The 21,395-nt window shown below is 36.5% G+C and overlaps 1 protein-coding gene across 6 annotated transcripts in view; it reads right to left on the reverse strand.

Moving 5' to 3' along the window:
* Positions 1–21,395, reverse strand: part of NT5C2 (5'-nucleotidase, cytosolic II) — a 101,848-nt gene that overhangs the window by 42,670 nt on the left and 37,783 nt on the right. For 5 of the 6 annotated variants that reach the window (XM_045853779.1, XM_045853777.1, XM_045853780.1 and 2 more), the window contains one exon: positions 4,049–4,122. In XM_045853779.1, coding sequence (XP_045709735.1) covers positions 4,049–4,122 — 74 coding nt within the window. Of the gene's footprint in view, positions 1–4,048; positions 4,123–19,276; positions 19,477–21,395 lie in introns of those variants that run through there. The other variant, XM_045853783.1, reaches the window with a different exon arrangement.

Raw genomic sequence — 21,395 nt, forward strand, 5'->3', positions numbered from 1 at the left:
TAGCCCCAAAAAATGTTTTAATAAAATAAGATATAAAGATATACAGATTGGAAAGGATAAAGTAAATAATTTGCAGATCACCAGGATAAAGAACTATAACTCAACAATAAAAAGACAAACAACCCAGTTTAAAAATGGGTATTTGAAAAGGCACTTTACGAAAGAAATATAAATGGCTAATAAGCATATGGAGATCATAAACACCACTAGTTATCAGGGAAACATGAAGTAAAAATCACAGTGCGGTAACACTGTTCATTCACTAAATGCGTAAATACGAAGTTCTGATAACATCAAGTGTTAGTGAAGAGTGGAGCAACTAGGGTTTTCATGCTTTCTGGTTAAGAATTTAAAATAGCGTAACCACTTTGAAAAATCATCTGTCGGGCCCTGGCTGGTGTGGCTCAGTGGACTAAGGCAGGGCTGTAAACTAAAAGGTCGCCGTTTCGATTCTCAGTCAGGGCACATGCCTGCGTTGCAGGCTGGGTCCCCGGTGGGGGCCATTTGAGAGGCAATCACACATTGATGTTTCTCTCCCTTCCCCTTTCTCTAAAAATAAATAAATAAAATCTCTTTAAAAAGAAAAGAAAATCCATTTGTCAGTTTCCTATAAGGTAAACATATAATTTAGCAATTTCTTTAAAAAGAAAAATAATTTATTTTTAATGTGTGAGAGAACATCAGTTGCCTCTCATATGCCCCCAGATGGGGACCTGGCCTGCAACCCAGGCTTGTGCCCTGACTGGGAATGGAACTGGTGAACTGGCAACCTTTCAGTTCGCAGACTGGCGCTCAACCCACTGAGCAACACTGTAATCTAGCAATTTCACTCCTGGGTATTTACCTAGAAGAAATAAAAATAAACATCCACAAAAAGACCCATACACCAATGCTCACAAGAGCTTAATTTGTAATAGCCTCAAACTGGAAACAATCCAAATATTCATCAACAGATAAACAAATTGTGGTGTACTCAATAATCTGGCTCCCCCACCAAAAAAATAAAAAAGAAATTTTCAAGAGAAAGGGGGTAATTTCATAATATTGACGGGTTAATATTACTAGCAATATGACCTATCAAAATTATGCACCCTGGTATTGCTCTTTAAGAAGGGCACATCATTTTTGTGGTATTCTTCCCAAACATGAATAACACTTCAATCTATTTCTTAATTTTTACAATTGTACTATGATCAAGTAAGATACTACCATTAGGAGAAAGGCAAACTCTATTATTTTTACAACTCCTCTGCAGGCCTAAAAGTTATTTCAAAATAAAAAGTTTTAAAATGTTAGAGGTTAACAAACAAACAAACAAACAACAAAGCCCTACTTACAGACAGACACAAGAATGAATCACTGAAACATTACGCTGATCAAAGAAACCAGGCCCAAGAGTACACAGTACATGATTCCATTGACATGAACGTCTGGAAAAAGCAAATTAATTTATGGTAACAAAAACCCGTGGCAAAAGGGATAGGAGAGAGAACTGACTTCAAAGAGGCAATGAGGGCACTTTTTTGAGTGATGGAAACATACCTTGATTGTGGTGGTGATAACAAGAGGCAACATGTATTTTGTCAAACTCATTATTTATATACTCAAAATGCATGTGTTTTAACTTTATTTCTCAAAAATGTTTATTAAAATTTTATAAGTAAGTTTATATTTAAAAGTATATCATTGAATAATTAGTATATCCTGGGTAAAGTACCATGATTCAGTCTTAAACTGATATATTAAAATGTATGCACCCTAACTGTTCATTCAATAAATATTTACTGGGCACCTACTATATGCTAGGCTTTAGGTAGCAAACAGAACATAAACGTGAAAAAGAAAGGCTTTGCCCTTATAGGCAAGTAAACAAGCTGCAAGTAACACATAAATTGCACTGAGGCATGATCTACCCAAGATTGTACAGAGAAAACAATGTCTCAGAGAATGCTTCAGAAAGAAAACAGACCCTTTCCAAGAATACACCCTGTGAGTCTATTGCATTTACTCCAGGGATATTTATCTCAAATACTCAAGTGTTAAAAAACAAACAAACAAAACCCCCACTTTTTTTAGTCTTGCCTGTGTACTTTATGGCACGTTTTTCTGATGAAAAGTCCTCAGCAGCACTTCAAGGATACAGTTTGTTTGTTTCACAAATAACCAAGTTATTCACAGATAAATTTAATGAATAACATTCTGGAAAATGGATGAGAGTAGTAAGTCAATAAAGTTGTTTTCTGTGTGCTATATGAAGTGGAGGCACTACCACAAGAAGAGCGACAACGTTTTTCACCCAACATGGAATTGTTGTAGTAGTATATAGTCTCTCTCTCAAGATGACTATTTCAAAGTGCTTTGTCCTCGGTTCTTTAAGGGGGCAAGCCTACTGATATGAAATTATACCTCACTATAAATGGTCATTATTCTAATGATAATTTAAACTTACTCTGTACATGTATGCTTAGGTTTGAATCTTATCTCAACTATATCATATAGCTAAGTGTCCTTGAAGAAAGTCCTTAATGTCTTAAGTGTCATCTGTAAAATGAAGACAATAATACTATCTTCCTTATAGAGTTTTTGTAAACATTAAATATGCAACATAAATGAAATAGTCCATGTATTATATGAAATAATCTGTGTAAAACACTTAGAGTGTGGCTCATAATAAGCACTTGATAATGTTAATAATCACTACTATATAAGCAGAGCACATTACAGTCTAAGAGTAAGAGTAATCAGACTAAGAGTAGTCATTAAAATATGAAGTGAGGGACAAAAAACCAAAAAAGCAAATGAGCTATTTTTCAAGTTTAGAGATTAAGATTTAGTGACTTTTTTCACTAAATAAGAAAATTCATTTTTTTCATTATTCTGTGGGAATATACATAGTTATCTCAAAGCTCAGTAACGAAGTGTGTCAGGCACAGGTCTTCAATACTTATTGAGCTATTTCAATAAGAATGTCTTAATAACCGAGTGGGGAAAGTTCATCACTTTTTGACCCCATTAACCTTTTGGTTACAGGATGATGCTCCAACCAACTGAACTATACCAGCCAGGGCTCAGTGTTTATTTTTGATACATAACTTGTTTGGTAAATATCATGGCCATATCTGTGGCAGCTGACTATAGACTACAACTATTCATTTTTGTACATTAATATTATTTATATTTGTACCTAAATTGAACAAATTAAGATTCAGACAGAAGTCAGTTGTCTAATACTGCTATATAAAAGTTACCTGAAGTAAACTTACACAATGTAAAGGTTTTTGTGTTTAAAAGCAGCATGCTTTGGGAAAGTTTGTGAAAGCTCCTTCTCTGAGTGTCACAGTCGTACACACGTGCACGCACATACACGTGTGTACACGTGCTCAACTCGGTCCCTCATCCACACTTCTTCTTAACTGAAGAGACACTGTCATTAACATTTGTACCAGACTGCAAGTATTTTTACAAAAACTTTGTAAGTTCTGAAAACACATTGCAACTATTGACTAACACATTGATTACTTCAAATATATCTTAGAGACAGGAAGGAAAAAGCAGCACAGTGCTAGTGTTTAAGGTGTATTTGACACCGAACAAAGCTAACAGCTCTAGTTTTTAAAAAGTCTTTACATAGTATGTGTACAATCATTTCAGTGAAAAACGAACACATTTTCCATTTGTCTTAAAGATAATTATTAAAATTTACTGATGAAGGTCTACCTTATGGTAGAGTGAGAGACACAAAATTCCATCCTTAAAGAACAGCTTAATAAAATAAAAGCCAAAAGTGCCCAAATATACACAAATATACTATTTCACCACATCATTTCTTACCAGGTTCTCTAAACTAATTTAGCACTTGTTCTACCTATCTGTACAAACTAAATGTCAGAGATATCTGGTAATTTTAATACTCTCAAATCTCATAGAAGCAGCTTGATAATAAGATACTCTGGAAGCTAAATATATTATTAAATCAAAAAGTGTTTACTGAATTGCCTACTATGGACCCACTATAATATATCTAAAGCAATGAAAAAGTGCTACTCACCAGCAAGTGTATAATCCATGTCAAAACCAAAACACTTTATTTTCTCCATGGCTAAACTTCGGTTCACAAACACCCTGAAGAAAGGAATAAAAGATATGTTAATTAACACTGAAACCAAAAAAAAATATTAACTTTAATATAATTATTTGACTTTCTATAGCTTCTCATTGAAATACCAATATGAAAAGTCATAATAAAATTATTCAAATCATTTGTATACCTTCAGTAAAATCAGATATTATATGAAAACATGTGGATTTTCTTGTGTTTTGGTACTAAAAACACCATGAAGTCAAAACTTCAAGAATTAGCTCTCTTTTTCAAAATATAATCCTATAAAATAAGTTTATTTCTGAGATTTTATGATTCATTCACTCATCCATATGCAATTTATTTAATAAACAAAGCTTCATATAAGCTACCAGGTACCAGATACTAAAGACAAAAATATAGACTCATTCAACAAACATTGTAAGTATTAACAAACGTTAATACTTCTTGAACTCTGGCTGGTGTGGCTCAGCAGACTGAGCCGGCACCTATGAACCAAAACATTGCCAATTTGATTCCTGGTCAGGGCACATGCCTGGGTTGGGGGCCAGGTCCGCAGATGGGAGCATGTAAGAGGCAACCACAATCGATCAATATTTCTCTAGCACAATGATGCTTCTCTCCCTCTTTCTCTCTCCTTTCCCTCTCTCGAAAAATAAATAAAATACTTTAACAAAAATATTTACTGATTGCCTACTAAGTTCCTGTTAGGAACTATACTACGGCAGTGAGTAACTGCCCTCATGAAACTTCTGTTTCAACTTAGAATCTCTACCCCTGAGAAATTCAGCCTAGCAGGAGAAAGACTTATAAGCAAATAACTTACAGCAATTCAGTAAATGCCATAAAGTATCATGGAGAGGAGAATACCAGTTCTTTAGAAACCAGAAGCGGTGCCTGAGCTCAATCTTAAACAATGAGAAGTTTTCCAATAGAACAAAGCAACAAAGGCAATCTGGGCAGAATAACCAAGCAAGGACAAGATTTAGAGTGAACTATGAATTTATTGTGGCTGAAACTGAGTAGTTTTCTTTGGTTTTGTTTTTCTGTTTACTTTTGCAAAGTAAGGTTTTCTAGAGGAACAAGGGTGGAGGAAAAGGGCAACAAAAGCTACGAAGAGGACGTCTGGCCAAGATGGAGGCATGGGTAAACACACCTTACCTCCATACATAAATAACTACAGAAAAAATCACACCTAGACCTCAAAATAAATCTGACCCAGATTTGTCAGAAAATCGAGCTGTATGGAAGTCTGACAACCAGGGATTTAAAGAAGCCACATTCATCCAGATAGGTAAGCGGGGTGGAGACACTGAAAGGCGGTGAATGGGTGGTCCCACATTCACATGTGGTGGATGAAAATTTGAAAGGATACCTTGGAAGCAAGCGATCCCAGCCTCAGACCAGACCACCCAACCCAGGGTTCCAGCACCAGGAAGATCAGTTCCCATAACTTCTGGCTGCAAAAACCAGTGGGGGTTGGGGCGATGGAAGAAACTGCAGGATTCTCAACAGACTTCTCTTAAAGGACCCACAAAGGACTTAGGACTCATGCAGACCCACACTCCCAGAACTAAGCACCAGGGCAATAGCTGGAAGGGCACAAGTGGCATTTGGGAAAAAGGAAGGAAAGTGGAATGATGGGCAAGGGGGCAAGTGCCAGGGAGACAGCTTCCTCTCGGGCAATCTCCAGAGGCCAGGCAGCAGCACTGCCCCCTCTCTGAGCCCTCCGAGACACAGAGCCACAAAGCGGTGAAGCCAGTTACCCAGCCCTGGTGACTACCTAAGACTCCACCCCACACAATTTACAGGTGTCTTTTCTACAAAAGGCCACATTACAAACACAAGGAGTCAAACAGCTCTTCCTGATACACAGGAAGGCTGCCAAATTGAGACAAAGAAATATGGCCTGAATGAAAGAACAAAGAAAAACTCCAGAAAATGATCTAAATGAAATGGAGATAAGGAACCTATCGACTGCAGAGTTCAAAACACTGGTTATCAGGATACTCAAAGAAATCACTGGGCACTTCAACAGCATAAAAAAGACCCAGGCAGAAATGAAGGTGGTGGCATTACGTGAAATAAAGAAAAATCCACAGGGAACCAACAGTGGAGGGGATAAAGCAGAGATTCAAATCAACAATTTGGAACATAAGGAAGAAAAGAGTATTCAATCAGAAAAGCAAGAAGAAAAAAGAATTCTAAAAAAAATGAGAATAGATTACGGAGCCTCTGGGACATTCCCAAATGTACCAACATCAAAATCATAGGGATGCCAGAAGGAGAAGAGGAACAGCAAGAAATTGAAAACTTACTTGAAAAAAAAAATAATGAAGAAAAACTTCCCTAATTTGGTGAAGGAAAGAGACATGTAAGTCCAGGAAGCACAGACAGTCCCAAACCAGTTGGACCCAAAGAGAGCCACACCAAGACACATCATAATTAAAATGCCAAAGATTAAAGATATAGAAAACCTTAAAAGCAGCAAGAGAAAAGCAGAGAGTTTCCTCTAAAGGAGTTCCCACAGCACTGTTAGCTGATTTCTCAAAAGATGCTTTATAGGCAAGAAGGGACTGACAAGAAGTATTCAAAATCATGAAAGGCAAAGACCTACAACCTAGATTACTCTATCCAGCAAAGCAATTGAAAGGCAGATATAAAGTACTTCCCAGACAAGGTAAAACTAAAGGAATTCATCATCACCAAGCCATTATTATATGAAATGTTAAAGGGACTTATCTAAGAAAAAGAACAAAACTATGAACATTAAAATGGCAACAAATTCACAAGTATCAATAACTGAATCTAATAAAGAAACTAAGCAAACACGCAGAACAGAACAGAAACATAGATATGGAGATCATTTGGAGGGTTATCAGCTGGGAGGGGAAAGGGGAGAATGGGGTTTGAAAAGGTTCAGGGATTAAGAAGTACAAATTGGTAGGTACAAAATAGACATGGGGATGTTAAGAACATTATAGGAAATAAAGTAGCCAAAGAACTTACATGCATAACCCATGAATATGAAGGGAGGGGAATGCTGGAGGGAATGGGGGTACCAGGTGGAGGGGGGCAAAGGGGGAAGAATTGGGACAACTGTAATAGCATAATTATATATATATATATACACACATATGCATATACATACATACATATATATGTGTATATATATATAAGCTATGAAGGTAAAAAGGTTAACAGGGGTCAAAATCATGAAGACTTTGCACGCTATGGGAGTATGGATGTTATCCTGCAGGCAAGAACAAATGATCAGAATCTGAAGAAATAAAACAATCTGATTCAAATTTCAGAAGGGTCAGGGAAAACTATAAATATAATAGCTGTAGATCATCATCATGATGGTGTTTGGGATAAGTTTCAACAGCTTCTGAAAATAAGCTTTGTGGCCAAAATTACTGAATGAATGCTCATTACCAAATCTTTTCTTTGCCTTTATTTCATAAGTAACTGTGAGAAATGAGAATGTTTTAAATCACCTAGGAAACCAGTTAAAATAAAGATGCCTGGGTTGCGCTCGCCCACTAATGTCTAGGCCAACAGTCTCCAAAGAAGAGTTGACTGTACCAGGGGATGCGGAAGACTCTACTGGGGTGCAAAAGAAAAATATTAGATCTCCTACTTATATTTATTTCATCATTTAAAAATGTCTAATTTGTGTATGTTTTCTATAAATAAGGACGGTAGTATAAATTATAAATAAGTATGTACAGGAATGAATGTTACATATTTTAACTGCTGAAATACTCAAGAGTTTGGAAACCATTGATCTAGGTATTGACTTTCTTTCTAATGCTTCACCAACATGTTATTGTTTTAACTTTTAATAGAAAACATTTCCTCTCATTTTAAAATGCATATGCCAATTTTATATGCAGACAAATAACCAAACATTAACTTAAAAACACTTCAGTTGGCCCTTGAATTCAGAACTTTTCTGAAAAATATAAAAATCATTATTTACTTCACAGTGTACTATGCATACTAGATTAGCTCTATAAAACTCTTAATTCCTGAGAGGTGTTATATAAAATATTTACTTTCCCTAAAAAAACTAGTCTTCTGGAAAATCAGTATTTACTCTGCCTCACGTTAGTAGTGGAGGAAAGGGGAAAAAGAAAGTGACACAGCGATTTTCAACCTTTTTCATCTCATAGTATGCATAAAATAATTACTAAAATTCTATGGCACATCAAGGAATATTTTTTTTTGCCAATCTGAACAAAAAAATAGGTATAATTTTGATTCATTCACACCAGACAGCTATTGTGGTGTTAGCTGTTGCCATTTTTTCTTTGGCATTCTCAGGGAAAAGAGGTCAGTGCCCCCGACTCAACAATAGTCAGGTGCTGCATGATTTAAGAATTCCTCTGGCCATGAGTTGAAAATTGCGGGAGTAACAGAGAGTTGAAAGATATAGGAACCAGAGAATAAATGACACCCATCCCAACCTTTTTTAAACATACCACTACCCCAAATATATGTCTGCTTTATTATCATTTTTCCCAGTTACATAAATCTTTTTGAAGTCACAACAGGAGTAAAAGAAACAAAATAATGTTTCTAACTCTGGAAACTATGTTACCACTGACGGTTAGCTTTTCAAACACACTTTCAATTCAGGCTAGGGGGCCAAATGGATCAAATCCTTGCTCAGAGCCCAAACAGCTGACATGCCTAAAATATTCTGTGGGAATTCAGGCAAGAATGACTGGGAAGATTTTTCTTCCTTGTGATGCAATCCAGGAGAGATATGTAGGACCACATAATAAAATAAACAGCTTTGATTCTGATAGAAGAATGCCGTGAGCTGGTTTCTGGAACAGCGAAAGTCGGGGAAGAAAAGAGATTTGCTAACATCAATCAGTACTGAAGGCACAAAGAAACTATCCACATATCAGTAACAAAAATCTATTGTTTTTTTACAAAAAAAATCACTGCTAAATATCTACCAAATCATACTCTTTCCTCTGTGACTAGTCACTTGATTCAATCAACACATTTGTTAAATGCCCACGACAAGGCAAGTACCATTTTGTGACAAATATTCTAGAAGCTCCCCGGCAGGGAGTAGTCAGAGCCAGGGAAGACTTTCTTAATGACTAAATTTAGGAAATAAGACATTTCTCTATGAAGATCTTTTGCCAAATATCCTTTATCTTTTCATTTTCATTCAAAGTAAGTACCCTCACCCACAGAAGCAATTCCTGAACTTAAAACAGAAACAATCATTCCTATGTCCCCTTCTAATTCATTTCTATTATGAAACTAAAAGGAAAAACCTCACATATATTCTCATTTTCTCCTGTTCTTGCCCTAGTTTATGCCACAAAACATGGGAGGAAGGGGCTATAGGAAATTCAATCTAATTCATGTGCAAATATCTGAAGTGCCTAAGAAAAGCTATAATGACAAAATGAAACAGCTACATGATAGATAATTGCAATAATACAGCTTATGCTAAAATGTACAAATACAATAAACATCCAAATGCTGAAAGTATGCATTGACTTCAGCAGAGAAACAGCCTTGAGTCAGAAATACCACGCATGTCTCCAGGATATAGTCTTCAAGGGAAGCTAATCTTGTTGTAACAAAAGAAAGTGCTAGGTACTAAAGACTGGATCACTGTCCCACCACACATTTAAAACTAAAAGATACCTACTTGCCTTGGGGAATCCAAAAATTTTTATTGGTTCCAAGACCTTGACTGTATCTTTGCCAATGCCCATTTCCTTACGTCACTTATCTAAATTATTAACCAGTGAAACATACTCTGCCCTCTAACAGCTTGAATATATTTGTGACTTAACTTCCCAAAGGTTACTTTAAATAAAGTACAATGTTGCCACCTTAAGAAGCACGACTGAACTAAAGCATCCAACCTTAAAATGCAATTATCAGCCAGAAATTCCTCCATACACACTAAGTCATTTGCGAGATACAGCTTTGAGCATTAACAAGAAAAACAATCTTTAGCAGACAGACACAGGAACACTATAAAACCAGGCACAGACTTCAACACCAAGACAAATGTAATAGCTTTCATTATCATATCCTACTGTAGCAAGACATGAAATCTGAAGAAATTCTATATGAATAAACATAAATATTAATAATAAAAAATGAGACTACTAATATATTGTGCATTGAGAGGAATCTAATATTCTCACACTTAAGGACCATGAACATGCAATTTACTAAATTTGAAATTTTGCAAATAACAAACTCAATGGTTCTGAGATTTAACTGACAATTCAAAGCAGTATTACCTCATCTGTCACTGGTTGCCGTTTTGCAAAGTGTAAAGCTATCTGAGTCAACTAGTTCCTGAAGTCACATAACAAATTTCTTCTTCAAGTCCCTGGTAAAATTTCTTTTTTATAGTTTTAACCTAACTTCAAAGACTGTTTTGGTCTGAACCAGACCCTCAACAGCATGTATCTTCTGGGACAGTGTTGGAGAAAACACCTCTGTGTCTAATTTAACTTGTCATTGGATATCACTGTTGCTCCACACAAATCCATCTGGAATAGAATTTCTTTGGCAATGCTGAACTGTATCCCTGACTCCTCCAACTGCCTGGGAGTCACAATTTCCTGGCCGAGCGCCCAGCGGCAGTTACTGCAACAACAAATGAAACTAAGGATACAAGTATAAAATCTTCTTGGGCATGTTTTGGTTATGGGTTTGTGTAATTACATACTCAAAGTCTGTTACAATCAAAGAAAAGAAAAAGTTACAAGTGCTTTTTTGAGAGTGCAAAATGTGACTCCCTCTGTGTGTATGTGTGTTTACCTTGATAAAATGTTATAATGTAAATTTTCATTGAAAACTTAGCATTTTCTCCCCAAACTAGTTCCTATTTCTGTGCTATTGGCACTCTAACTTTCCCACTTAAACCTGAAAACTAATTGATATCTTTTTATTCTTTCCTCACCCTTAAATCCACATCATCTCAATCATCTCCTGTGCCTTCATTTAAATTTCCAAATGTCTCTGGAATCCGTACCTTTCATTCGGTTCACACTGCGAACAACCTGTCCAAGTCCTCATTAACTCACTAACTATTTAGCAATCATCTCCCAATTGTTCTCAATGCCAAACTAACCGCTTTGAAGTAGTGCTATGCCAAGTGTGGTCCACAGACCAATGCTGGCCTGTGAGCAGCTGTTCCCAGTCCATGACTTGATATATACAGAAACTGCAAGTATTTAAAAACTTTTTAACAACTTGACAGAAAAGTTTTGTTCAATGTATAATAAAAAAAGGTAGATGTACATTTTGTCTCTTCATTTTCTAGTATTTCATTTTTACATTTTATAAGTGTACTTATTTGAAGCAAACTGGAAATTTTTTAAAAACTGGCCTTTCACCATCGTTAGTTCGAGAAGCACTGTCCCAAAGCCCAGTCCTGCTCGTGCTGCTCTCCTACGTAGTAACCTCTAGACAGACAACTCTCACAGCCACCCGACTCATAAAGTGCCAGTTCTTGTATCTTCGAGGACTTCAAAGCCTTTTACCATCTTTCCAAAACCAGTTTTATCTCACGTTCTCCCTGTCACACACCTTTTGCTCTAATACTCAAGATGAACTACATGTATTTCCTAAAGGTACGCCAAAGCTTTGTTTCTGCTGTTCCTTATACCTGAAATGTCTTTGTTAGTGCTATTTTATTTTTTAAGGAATCTTGAGTGATTCCTTCAAGAAACTATTCTGGCTGTGCCACAGAACTATGAGACTGTACTGCCTCTGGGTTTCAGATTACTTTTCTAACCGGTCAAAGAGATTTCACCAACAATTAAATTATATAAAATAGTTAACTATTTTTGAGGTCTGAATTTATGTAAGAGGTCTGAATATGAAAAATCCTTTATGTTTGCCATTACTATATTTTGTCATATACATAAAATATGTAGGTAGTTCTCATATTCTTTACTAGATTATGAACTTTGAGACCAGGCACTGCACAACATTGGCTTTAATGCTTTCCACTCATTAGAACAAAGTATCAGTGGTGATAAAGATATTTTAAAAGAAAGAATTCAAGTTATTATTAAAGTATACAAAATAATAAAAAATACAGATCAGCCCTAAAGCAGCGACTTTCAACAAGTGTGCCTCAGGAATTTTCAAAACACACAACATCTATTTAGTCAGGGGCCCTGACCTCGCTTCCCTTAGATTGTCCAATTAAAAAGTGACAACATCCAATACCATAGCCATCTGGTGTGAATGAACCAATTTTTAAAAAAAAAATATATTCTTTGATGTGCTGCAGTTTTAGTAATTATTTTATGCAGACCATGAGGTGAAAAAAGTTGGAAATCACTGGCCCAAAGAATAAATTAGAGGTTCCCCCCCCCAAAAAAAATAGAAAAATGATGAGAAACAAAGATCGGAAAACTAACTTAGGAAAAAAGTTAAGTACAGGGCAGATACAAACATATGTGCCTACAGTAATTTTCACTTAGAATATCCAAAGATGTCAAAAAGGTCTAACCCAATACCTAGCACAGGGCCTTGTAAAGAGCAAACACAATATTTAACTGAACTAAAAATTAATGTTAAACTAAAAAGTTCCTAAAAGTTAGTGGTTGCCAGAGGCTGTGAAGAGGTGGGAATGGGGAGTTTGGGGGGAGGGGGTGGTAGTGAAAATGTTCTAAATATATTAAAACCACTAAAATGTACACTTTAAAAAGAATGTTGAATTGAATGGTATGCAAAGTATATCTCAATTAAGCTATTATTTTAAAAACTTAATGGAAAGGCAGATAAAGTGCTTCTCAGATAAGGACAAGTTAAAGGAGTTCATCATCACCAAGCCCTTATTTTATGAAATGTTAAAGGGACTTATCTAAGAAAAGAAGATAAAGAAAAAACATGTATAGTAAAAGGACAGCAAACTCACAATTATTAACAACCACACCTAAAGCAAAACCAAAAGAAACTAAGCAAACAACTAGAACAGGAACAGAGCCACAGAAATGGAGGTCACATGGAAGGTTAGCAACAGGAGAGTGGGAGGAGGAGAGAGGGGGGAAAAGGTACAGAGAATAAGTAGCATAGAATGTAGGTTGAAAATAGATAGGGGAAGGGTAAGAATAGTATGGGAAATGTAGAAGCTAAAGAACTTGTAAGTATGACACATGGACATGACTAAAGGGGGGGATATGGGTGGGAGAGGGTGTACAGGGTGGAGGGGAGTAAAGGAGGGAAATGGGACAACTGTAATAGCATAATCAATAAAATATATTTAAAAAAAAAAACTTAATGGCAAGATAGTCTGCCTTTGTGTCCCCATCCTTCAGTAAAAAGTATGCTTAGATCTAAAAATACAGGTAAGGACTTTCTAAATTATGAAACGGATTCCTAAAAAGTAAAAGTTTAAATACCGTAGATATGTAGACACAGCAAGAAATTTTGATTAGATTATAAAAGCAATTATTTTCATGGCATTAGTTTTTTGTTTTTTTTTTTTTTTTTCTCCATAAATACCAGCCTGCTAATTTGATTTAATATTTTCTGAGGAACATCCTCAGAAAGAATAAATTAGGCTTATCAGCCTGTGCTTTTTTTTTAAGACTTTTTAAAAAAGATTTTATTTATTTATTTTTAGACAGGGAAGGGAGGGAGAAAGAGAGAGAGAGAAACATCAATGTGCGGTTGCTGGGGGCCGTGGCCTGCAACCCAAGCATGTGCCCTGACTGGGAATCGAACCTGCGATGCTTTGGTTCGCAGCCCACACTCAATCCACTGAGCTATGCCAGCCAGGGCTCAGCCTATGCTTTTTTTTTAAAAAATTGTATTTTATTGATTATGCTATTACAGTTGTCCTAACTCTTCCCCTTTTGCCCCCCTCCACCAAGCACAACCCACACCCTCAGGCCATCCCCACACCACTGTTCATGTCCGAGGGCCATGCCTATAAATTCTTTTGACTTCTCCATTCCCTATACTGTACTTTACATAGCCATGGTTATTGTGTAACTACCAATTTGTCTTCTTAACCCATCACCTTTTTACTCATTCCACCACATCTCCCTTCCATCTGGCAACCATCAAAACCCTCTCCATACCCATCATTCCATCTCTGTTCTTCTTGTTTGTTTTTTAGATTCAACTGTTGATAGATATGTATGTACTGCCATTTTATTTATTGTTCATAGTTTTGATCTTCTTTTTCTTAAATAAGTCCCTTTAACGTTTCATATAATAATGATTTGGTGATGAAGAACTCCTTTAGTTTTTTTCTTGTCTGGGAAGTTCTTTATCTACCCTGCAATTCTAAATGATAGCTTTGCAGGGTAGAGTAATCTTGGTTGCAGGTCTTTGCTTTTTATCTCTTTGAATATTTTTTTTGCAAATAGCTTCTAACCTGCAAGGTTTCTTTTGAGAAATCAGCTGACAGTGCTATGGGTACTCCCCTATAAGTAACTAACTTCTTTTCTCTTGATGCTTTTAAGATTCTCTATCTTTAACCTTTAGCATTTTAATTATGCTCTCTCTTGGAGTGGGCCTCTTTGCATCCATCTTGTTTGGGATTCTCTGTGCTTCCTAGACTTGCATGTTTATTTCCTTCACCAAATTAGGGAAGTTTTCTTTCCTTATTTTTTCAAATAGATTTCCAACTTCTTGCTCTTTTTCTTCTCCTCTGGCATCCCTATGATGTGAATGTTGGAATGCTTAAAGTTGTCCCAGAGGCTGCTTTTACTAACCTCATATTTTTTGGGGGGGATTCTTTTTTCTTATTGTTCTGTGTGGTTGTGTTTTGTTTCTTTATGTTCCAAATCATTCCTTTGATTCTCCGCTTCACCCATTCTGCTGTTGTTTCCCTGTAAATTGTTCTTTATCTCAATTAGTGTATCCTTCATTTCTGACTAGATCTGTTTTATGTGTCTGAGATCCTCACTAAGTTCCTTGAGCATCCTTATAATCAGTGTTTTGAACTCTGCTTCTAATAAATTACCTACCTCCATTTTGTTTAGTTCTTTTTCTGGAGTTTTGGACTGTTCTTTCATTTGTGCCATGTTTCTTTGCCTCCTCGTTCAGCAGCCTCCTTGTGTTTGTTTCTATGTATATTAGGTCGAGCTGCCTTGACTCTGTGTCTTGGAGTCTAATGCTTGGAGAGTGTGGCCTAATGTAGCAGATGTCCTAAAGGATCCAATGACACAGCCTCCCCTATCACCCAAGCTGGGTACTCAAGGTATGCCATTTTTGAATAAACTCTCCCCTTGTAGCTGAGCCTTGGTTGCTGCTGGCAGATCAATGGGAGGGATTTACCCGGTTAGTCAGCTGCAAGAATTGGCTGTGACCACTGACTACTAACTTCCACTCTCTGTGGAGGATCAGCTGTGCAGGGTCAGGGTGGTGGCGCTCCAAACATGGTCTATGGCTATCCACAGGGTGCACTGGCCCTGCAGTTTGTCAGGTGTTGGAGGTCAAGTTCAGCCCTCTCCTGTGGTTCACCCAGGGCCACCCTGCCTGAGCTCTAAAGCAAGCTGAAGTGGCTGCTACTTGTGCTGGGCTTGGAGATTCCTAGGTGAAGCCAAGCTGTGAATCTAGGCTGGCTGCTGCTAATACCAGGCTTGGGGCTCACTTAAGGCAGCTGTTGCTTGTTTGAGAGAAACAAGAAAGTTGTGAAGCATGAGCCAAGACCAGCTATCCATATGGAAAAGCAGCTTGGGAGGGGCCATAAACTGAGTATGGCAGAGTCTCTGGGGATCTCCAAGGCGGGTCAAAGAGTGTTAGGTTGATGGAGTCTCAGATATGGCACCAGTTTCCAGGCTCTGTGGGGGAGAGGGTTTAGAAAAGGGACAATGGCCTCTGCTCCCCTTGATGCCAGACACTTCAGCTTCTCCCTATATACCACTGGTGCCTTTCAAGCTGTTAACCCAGCGCTGGAGTTCAAAGAAAGTAAGTCTGAGTAGGTGAGTCTGTGTATGGGTTAAGAGGAGCTGCTTGGGGCTCCAGCATTTTCTTCCACTGACTCAATCCCTGCTGGTTTTTGCAGCCAGAAGTTATGGGGACTTATCTTTCTGTCATGGAACTCTGGGTCAGAGGGCCTAGTATGGGACTGGGACTCCTCACTCCTGAGATATCACTCCTGAATTTTTATTCACCATCCGTGGGTGAGGGACCAACCTGTTCTGCACCTGCATCCCTCCTACCAGTCTGGATGGCTGTGGTTTCTTTAACTCCACAGTTGTCAGACTTCCATTCAACTCAATTATTGATGGTTCTGAGTGCTGGCTGTTCTATGTTTTAGTTGTAATTTTGATGTGGTTGTGCAAAGAGGTGAGCCATGTCTGCCTACACCATCATCTTGACCAGAAATCCTATACAGGTTTTTTATAAATGGAATCAAACAGCATTGTAGTTGATATTTACACCTCTTTTTTTAGCAGAGTATTTCTGAGATTCATTCATGTACCAAAATTAGTTGTTTTGTTCCTGAGTAGTATTCCATTGTATGGATATACTACAATTTGTTTATTCATTCAGTTCATGGGTTTTTGGATTGTTCCCAGAATTGACTATTACAAATAATGATGCAATGAATAGTCACATACAAATCTGTGTAGACATACTTTCATTTCTCTTAAATAAATACCTAAAAATGGAATTATGAGGTCATATGGTAAGTTTAACTTTAAAAACTGTTTTTTATTTTGCATTCTCATCAGCAATGCAGGAGAGTTCCAGTTGCTCCATGTGGTCAGTGTTTTTCATTTTAGGCATTCTAGTTCATCATTTTCAACTGGTGTGCCACAGAATTTTTAAAACATGCAATACCTGACTACTTAGTCAGGGGCACTGACCTCTCTTTTCCCTTAGATTGTCCAATTTAAAAATGACAACAGCCAACATAATAGCCATCCAATGTGAATCAAAATTATATCTTTTTTTTGTCAGATTGGCAAAAAATATGGTTTTTGGTATGCCACAAAATTTTAGTAATTATGTGTGCCATGAGATGAAAAAGGTCGAAAATTGCTCTATTTAGTTAATTTAGTCACTCTAGTAGATGCAGTGGTATCTTATTGAGATTTTAATATGTATTTCCTTAGTGAATGATGATGTAGAGCATCATTTCAAGTGCCTATTGGCCATATCTTTTTGTGTGTGAGTATCTATTCAAGTCTTTTGTCCATTTTTCAATTGGGTTGTTTGCTTTACTGTTATATTGTAAAAATTCTTCATGTATTTTTATATAAGTCTTTTATCAGATATATATGTATTGAGAATATTTTCTCCCAGTGTTTTATTAATGGTGTCCTTCAGGAACCATTTTGTTCTTTTTCAATTTTTGATCAAGCCCAATTTATCAATTTTGTCTCTCATGTTTTTATGTGTTTTATCTAAGAAATCTTTACCTCACTCAAAGTCACAAAGATTTTTGCCTACACATTCCTTTTAACTTATATTTAGATCTATGATCCATTTTGCATTATTTTTATATGGTTTGAAGTAAAGGCTGAGGTTTTTATTTTTTCTATATGAAATTGCTTTGGCCTCCTTGCTGGAAATCAATTGACGATATGTGTGTGTAGATCTACAAACTGCCTATTAGGTTTTATTCATGATCAGTGTGAGCCTATCCTTATACTAATACCACAGTCTAGATTACCCCACATTTAAATAAGGCTCAAGTGTAATTTCTGGTGACTTAACTCTTTCAACAATCTTTTCCTATTACTATTAGGGAAATATTTCATAGACACCAAATAACAGACTGTACTATTCATCAAAATATCATATATTCAGAATTTGTAAATATAAGAATTCTTTTCATCTCAAGGTACAAAATTTATCCATTTACTTCTAAAGATAACAAAGGAGAATAAAAGCTAATTGATTTCATTTATGCGATCCATGCATTTCAAATGCACTTGGTTCATTACCTATTCAGACAGTAAAGGAATTGCCCTAGAGACCCTTAGAAATAAACATAAAAGAATATCTCAGCCCTTATAGTGTCTTTTGGTACGTATATATCTAACTAAACCCATTCTAACATATGCTTTATCACAGGGGGAAAATTAGTAGTACTTACTTCCCAAGATTTTTGACTACACCTAGAAATACAGTTCTTTTTAAATCTAACAGCCAGCTTTATAAACAACAAAGTGTACAAAACTAATAAATATAGCAGCATCTGTGATAATCTTTATCCTAACGATTGTTTAACAACTGCAGATCTGTACCATAGTTTTCTTTACCCAATAATGAGGTTTAAAAATAGCAGCAAAGTAGGCCAATTTTATTTTGCTCATAATCAATACACAATTAGATTAAAATAAATTATAAGCACAATTCTCTGAAACTACTTCAAAATTTCTAATAGAACAAAGAATGAGGAAATTCTAAGAGCTTCCACAAAATCAAAATTTTCCTGTATTTTTAGAGACAGTTTGAGAGAGATGTCTTACTTAATCACGGGAAATGCCTCTCTGAAGTCTAGTTATGCTTGAAGGCTAAAAATGAGATAATCAACAGTATGCAGACATTAACTTACATGTCACCTATTATAGTGGTCACAAAAAGAAAATCAGCAACAGTTCAGATTCTGAAGCATGAGAGATATTTAAACAGTAAAAAAACAACAAAAAACCACAGAACTATTTTACATAGTAAAGATGAATAGATGGTTCAAAAAAATTTATTTTTTGCCTACAATGCCCAGAAGGATACAAAATCATAGGTTGTTCACTCAATCTTTCACAGTATTTTCTTCCTCTCTCCCCCATTTTCTAAAGGTACTATTTATTTTAAAATAGTACCTTTAGAAAGTTTAAACTTCACTCACTTCTTTGTAAAACTCTTTGGTAAGACACCCCTGACTGCTTCCAATCTTCATAAATACTTTCTACCAAAAAAACAAAAGGAGTTTACCGCCAAGTAAAAAGGATGTTTAAACTCACTAAATTCCTATTAAGATTATCCACCCTCAATGCTGTTTTTCAAAATAGCAATAGTAACTTCACAGCATATTACATGTGAAATACTAACAATGTAAGCTTTCAGCTAACTTTCAATCTCTCCCTCTCCCTCCACTCTGACTGGTAGCACTGCTTATTAATCCTCCAATTCACTCAGATGACTAGGACACCTCTTTGCTGAGAAAAATGAGGGAGAAAGAATAAACTCACTTACCCTTCCTGAGACATTCTCAAAGATCTACTTCCTCTGGATGAGAATACAGGATAACAAACAAGCTCCACTGATCTCTTGAGAACTGTAGCTCATTTGTTAGAGCACAGAGAACTCTGGGCCCTGTGAGGCCCAACAAATTTGGGCACAATGCCGAACCCTGACCAGGCAATATCTCAGTGACCAATATCCTCAGCTTATTAAATACTTGAAAACCTAAGAATAACAGGGGGGAAAAAAACAAGAGCAGAAAAAATAACTAAAGGTCTGACTGTTTAGGGCCAGCCAGTTTAGGAAGGAGAAAATCCAAATGGCAAGTTCCGGTAAAAAGACAGGAATCATTACTGGCAAACACACAGAAAAAGCAAATTTACCCCCTAACGAGGCCTGCCAACAGTACGCAAACAATGTGAGTTTCACAGAATGGAGTGCCCTAGTCAGTCCAAATCCTTTTCAGTTTACTGTGTGGGGAAAAAAATAACAGGATATATAATGTTTTAATTACCAGTTTAGTTATTTCCTCCCTTCCAACAATATGAACAATTGAACTACAAGAGAAGAAAGTATGTGCTGATCATATTACAGGAGAAACCTAAAGTATTTCCACACTGAAGTCTTTTTCTCTGATCATTAACTGCTTTTAAGGAAAACATCTGTTACTCAATCGCCTGAAAACTTCAGCTCACGTAAAAAGAAACTTACAGATCTCTGGCATATGGGGGATAAATCCAATACATTCTAAAGGTTAATTCTAAACCCCAGAGCAAATCTGAGGTTTGAAAGAAAAAACATCTGCAACATTCCTGCCTCCAGACCAATACAATGCATTGGGATTATGCAACAGGGAAAAGAATAAACAAGTGTGCTAAAGTCTAAGAACACTGAGATGACAAATAAATCCTCCCAGTGGTGGTTCGAATTAAAAATAAAATGTACATACCTTAAAGAAATACTATTTGAATTAAAACTTGAAATTCAAAAAAATCTGTATCTCTTTATTTTTTTAAAAAGATTTTATTATTTATTTTTAGAAAGAGGAAGGGAGAAAGAGAGGGAGAGAAACATTAATGTGAGAGAGAAACACTGACTGGTGACCTCTCGTACTCATCCCAACAGAGGACCAAACCCACAACCCAGGCAATTTCCAATTCTGACTGGGAATCAAACCAGCCACCTTATACCTTACAGGGCAACACCCCACCAACTGAGCCATTACAGTCAGGGCAAAACTTTTATCTCTTTAAACATTACCTAAATATCTTACCATAAAGGTTTCTATTAGTTATTAAAATGTTTAGTCACCAAGTAACTAAAACTATTAAAAACTATAAACTCACCCTGGCCAGGTGGTCCACTTGGTTAGAGCATCGTCCTAACCAAGGATGCAAGTTCCATTCCAGCTCAGGGCACATACCTAGGTGGCGGCTTCAATCCCCCATCGGGGTGTGTGCAGGAGGCAACCCATTGATATCTGTCTTTCTTTCCCCTCTTCCCCCTTCCTCTCTCTCTAAAATCAATAAACATATCCTCAGATGAGGGTTAAAAAAAGAAAACCTAAGAACACAAACTAAAATTATTTTCAGTTTATTTAGGAAAGCAGTATGGTGTAATGGAAAGAAAATGAGCACTGAACAATTATAGTTAAATCCCAGCTCCCCCACTTTTCGGCTTTGGAAGCTTGAATAAAGTACTTAACATACTAAAGGGTTGTTGTCTGTCACATGTAAGCACTCAAAGAACTATTGTAACTTCAGAGTGTGGGGGTACAGGGAAAGTAATTGGATTGTCAAGCATTACCTTATCAATATAGCTCTTGGAAAAATACTTTGGAAAAATCCAGTTCTCAAACTGTCCATGAATATGAAGGCCTTTCAATGACAGTCCTCAAACCAAATTCTATAAATACAAGAATATGAAATAAACATGGAAAAATGATCTAATCCTTAAGATTGCCAATTTCCCATGGCTTCTCTTGATTTTCATCTTGGGCATCACTGCTAAATGTGGTGGAAATGCGTACATGTAATTACTATTTTAAGACTTTACTACTTGCAGACTTCCAGCCAAGATGAAGGCATAGGTAGACACAATGTGCCTCTTCACACAGCCAACATAAGGATAA

This window comes from Phyllostomus hastatus, unplaced genomic scaffold (genome assembly GCF_019186645.2).
Source record: "Phyllostomus hastatus isolate PE091 unplaced genomic scaffold, TTU_PhHast_1.1 phas_scaffold_1066, whole genome shotgun sequence".
Classification (NCBI taxonomy): domain Eukaryota; kingdom Metazoa; phylum Chordata; class Mammalia; order Chiroptera; family Phyllostomidae; genus Phyllostomus; species Phyllostomus hastatus.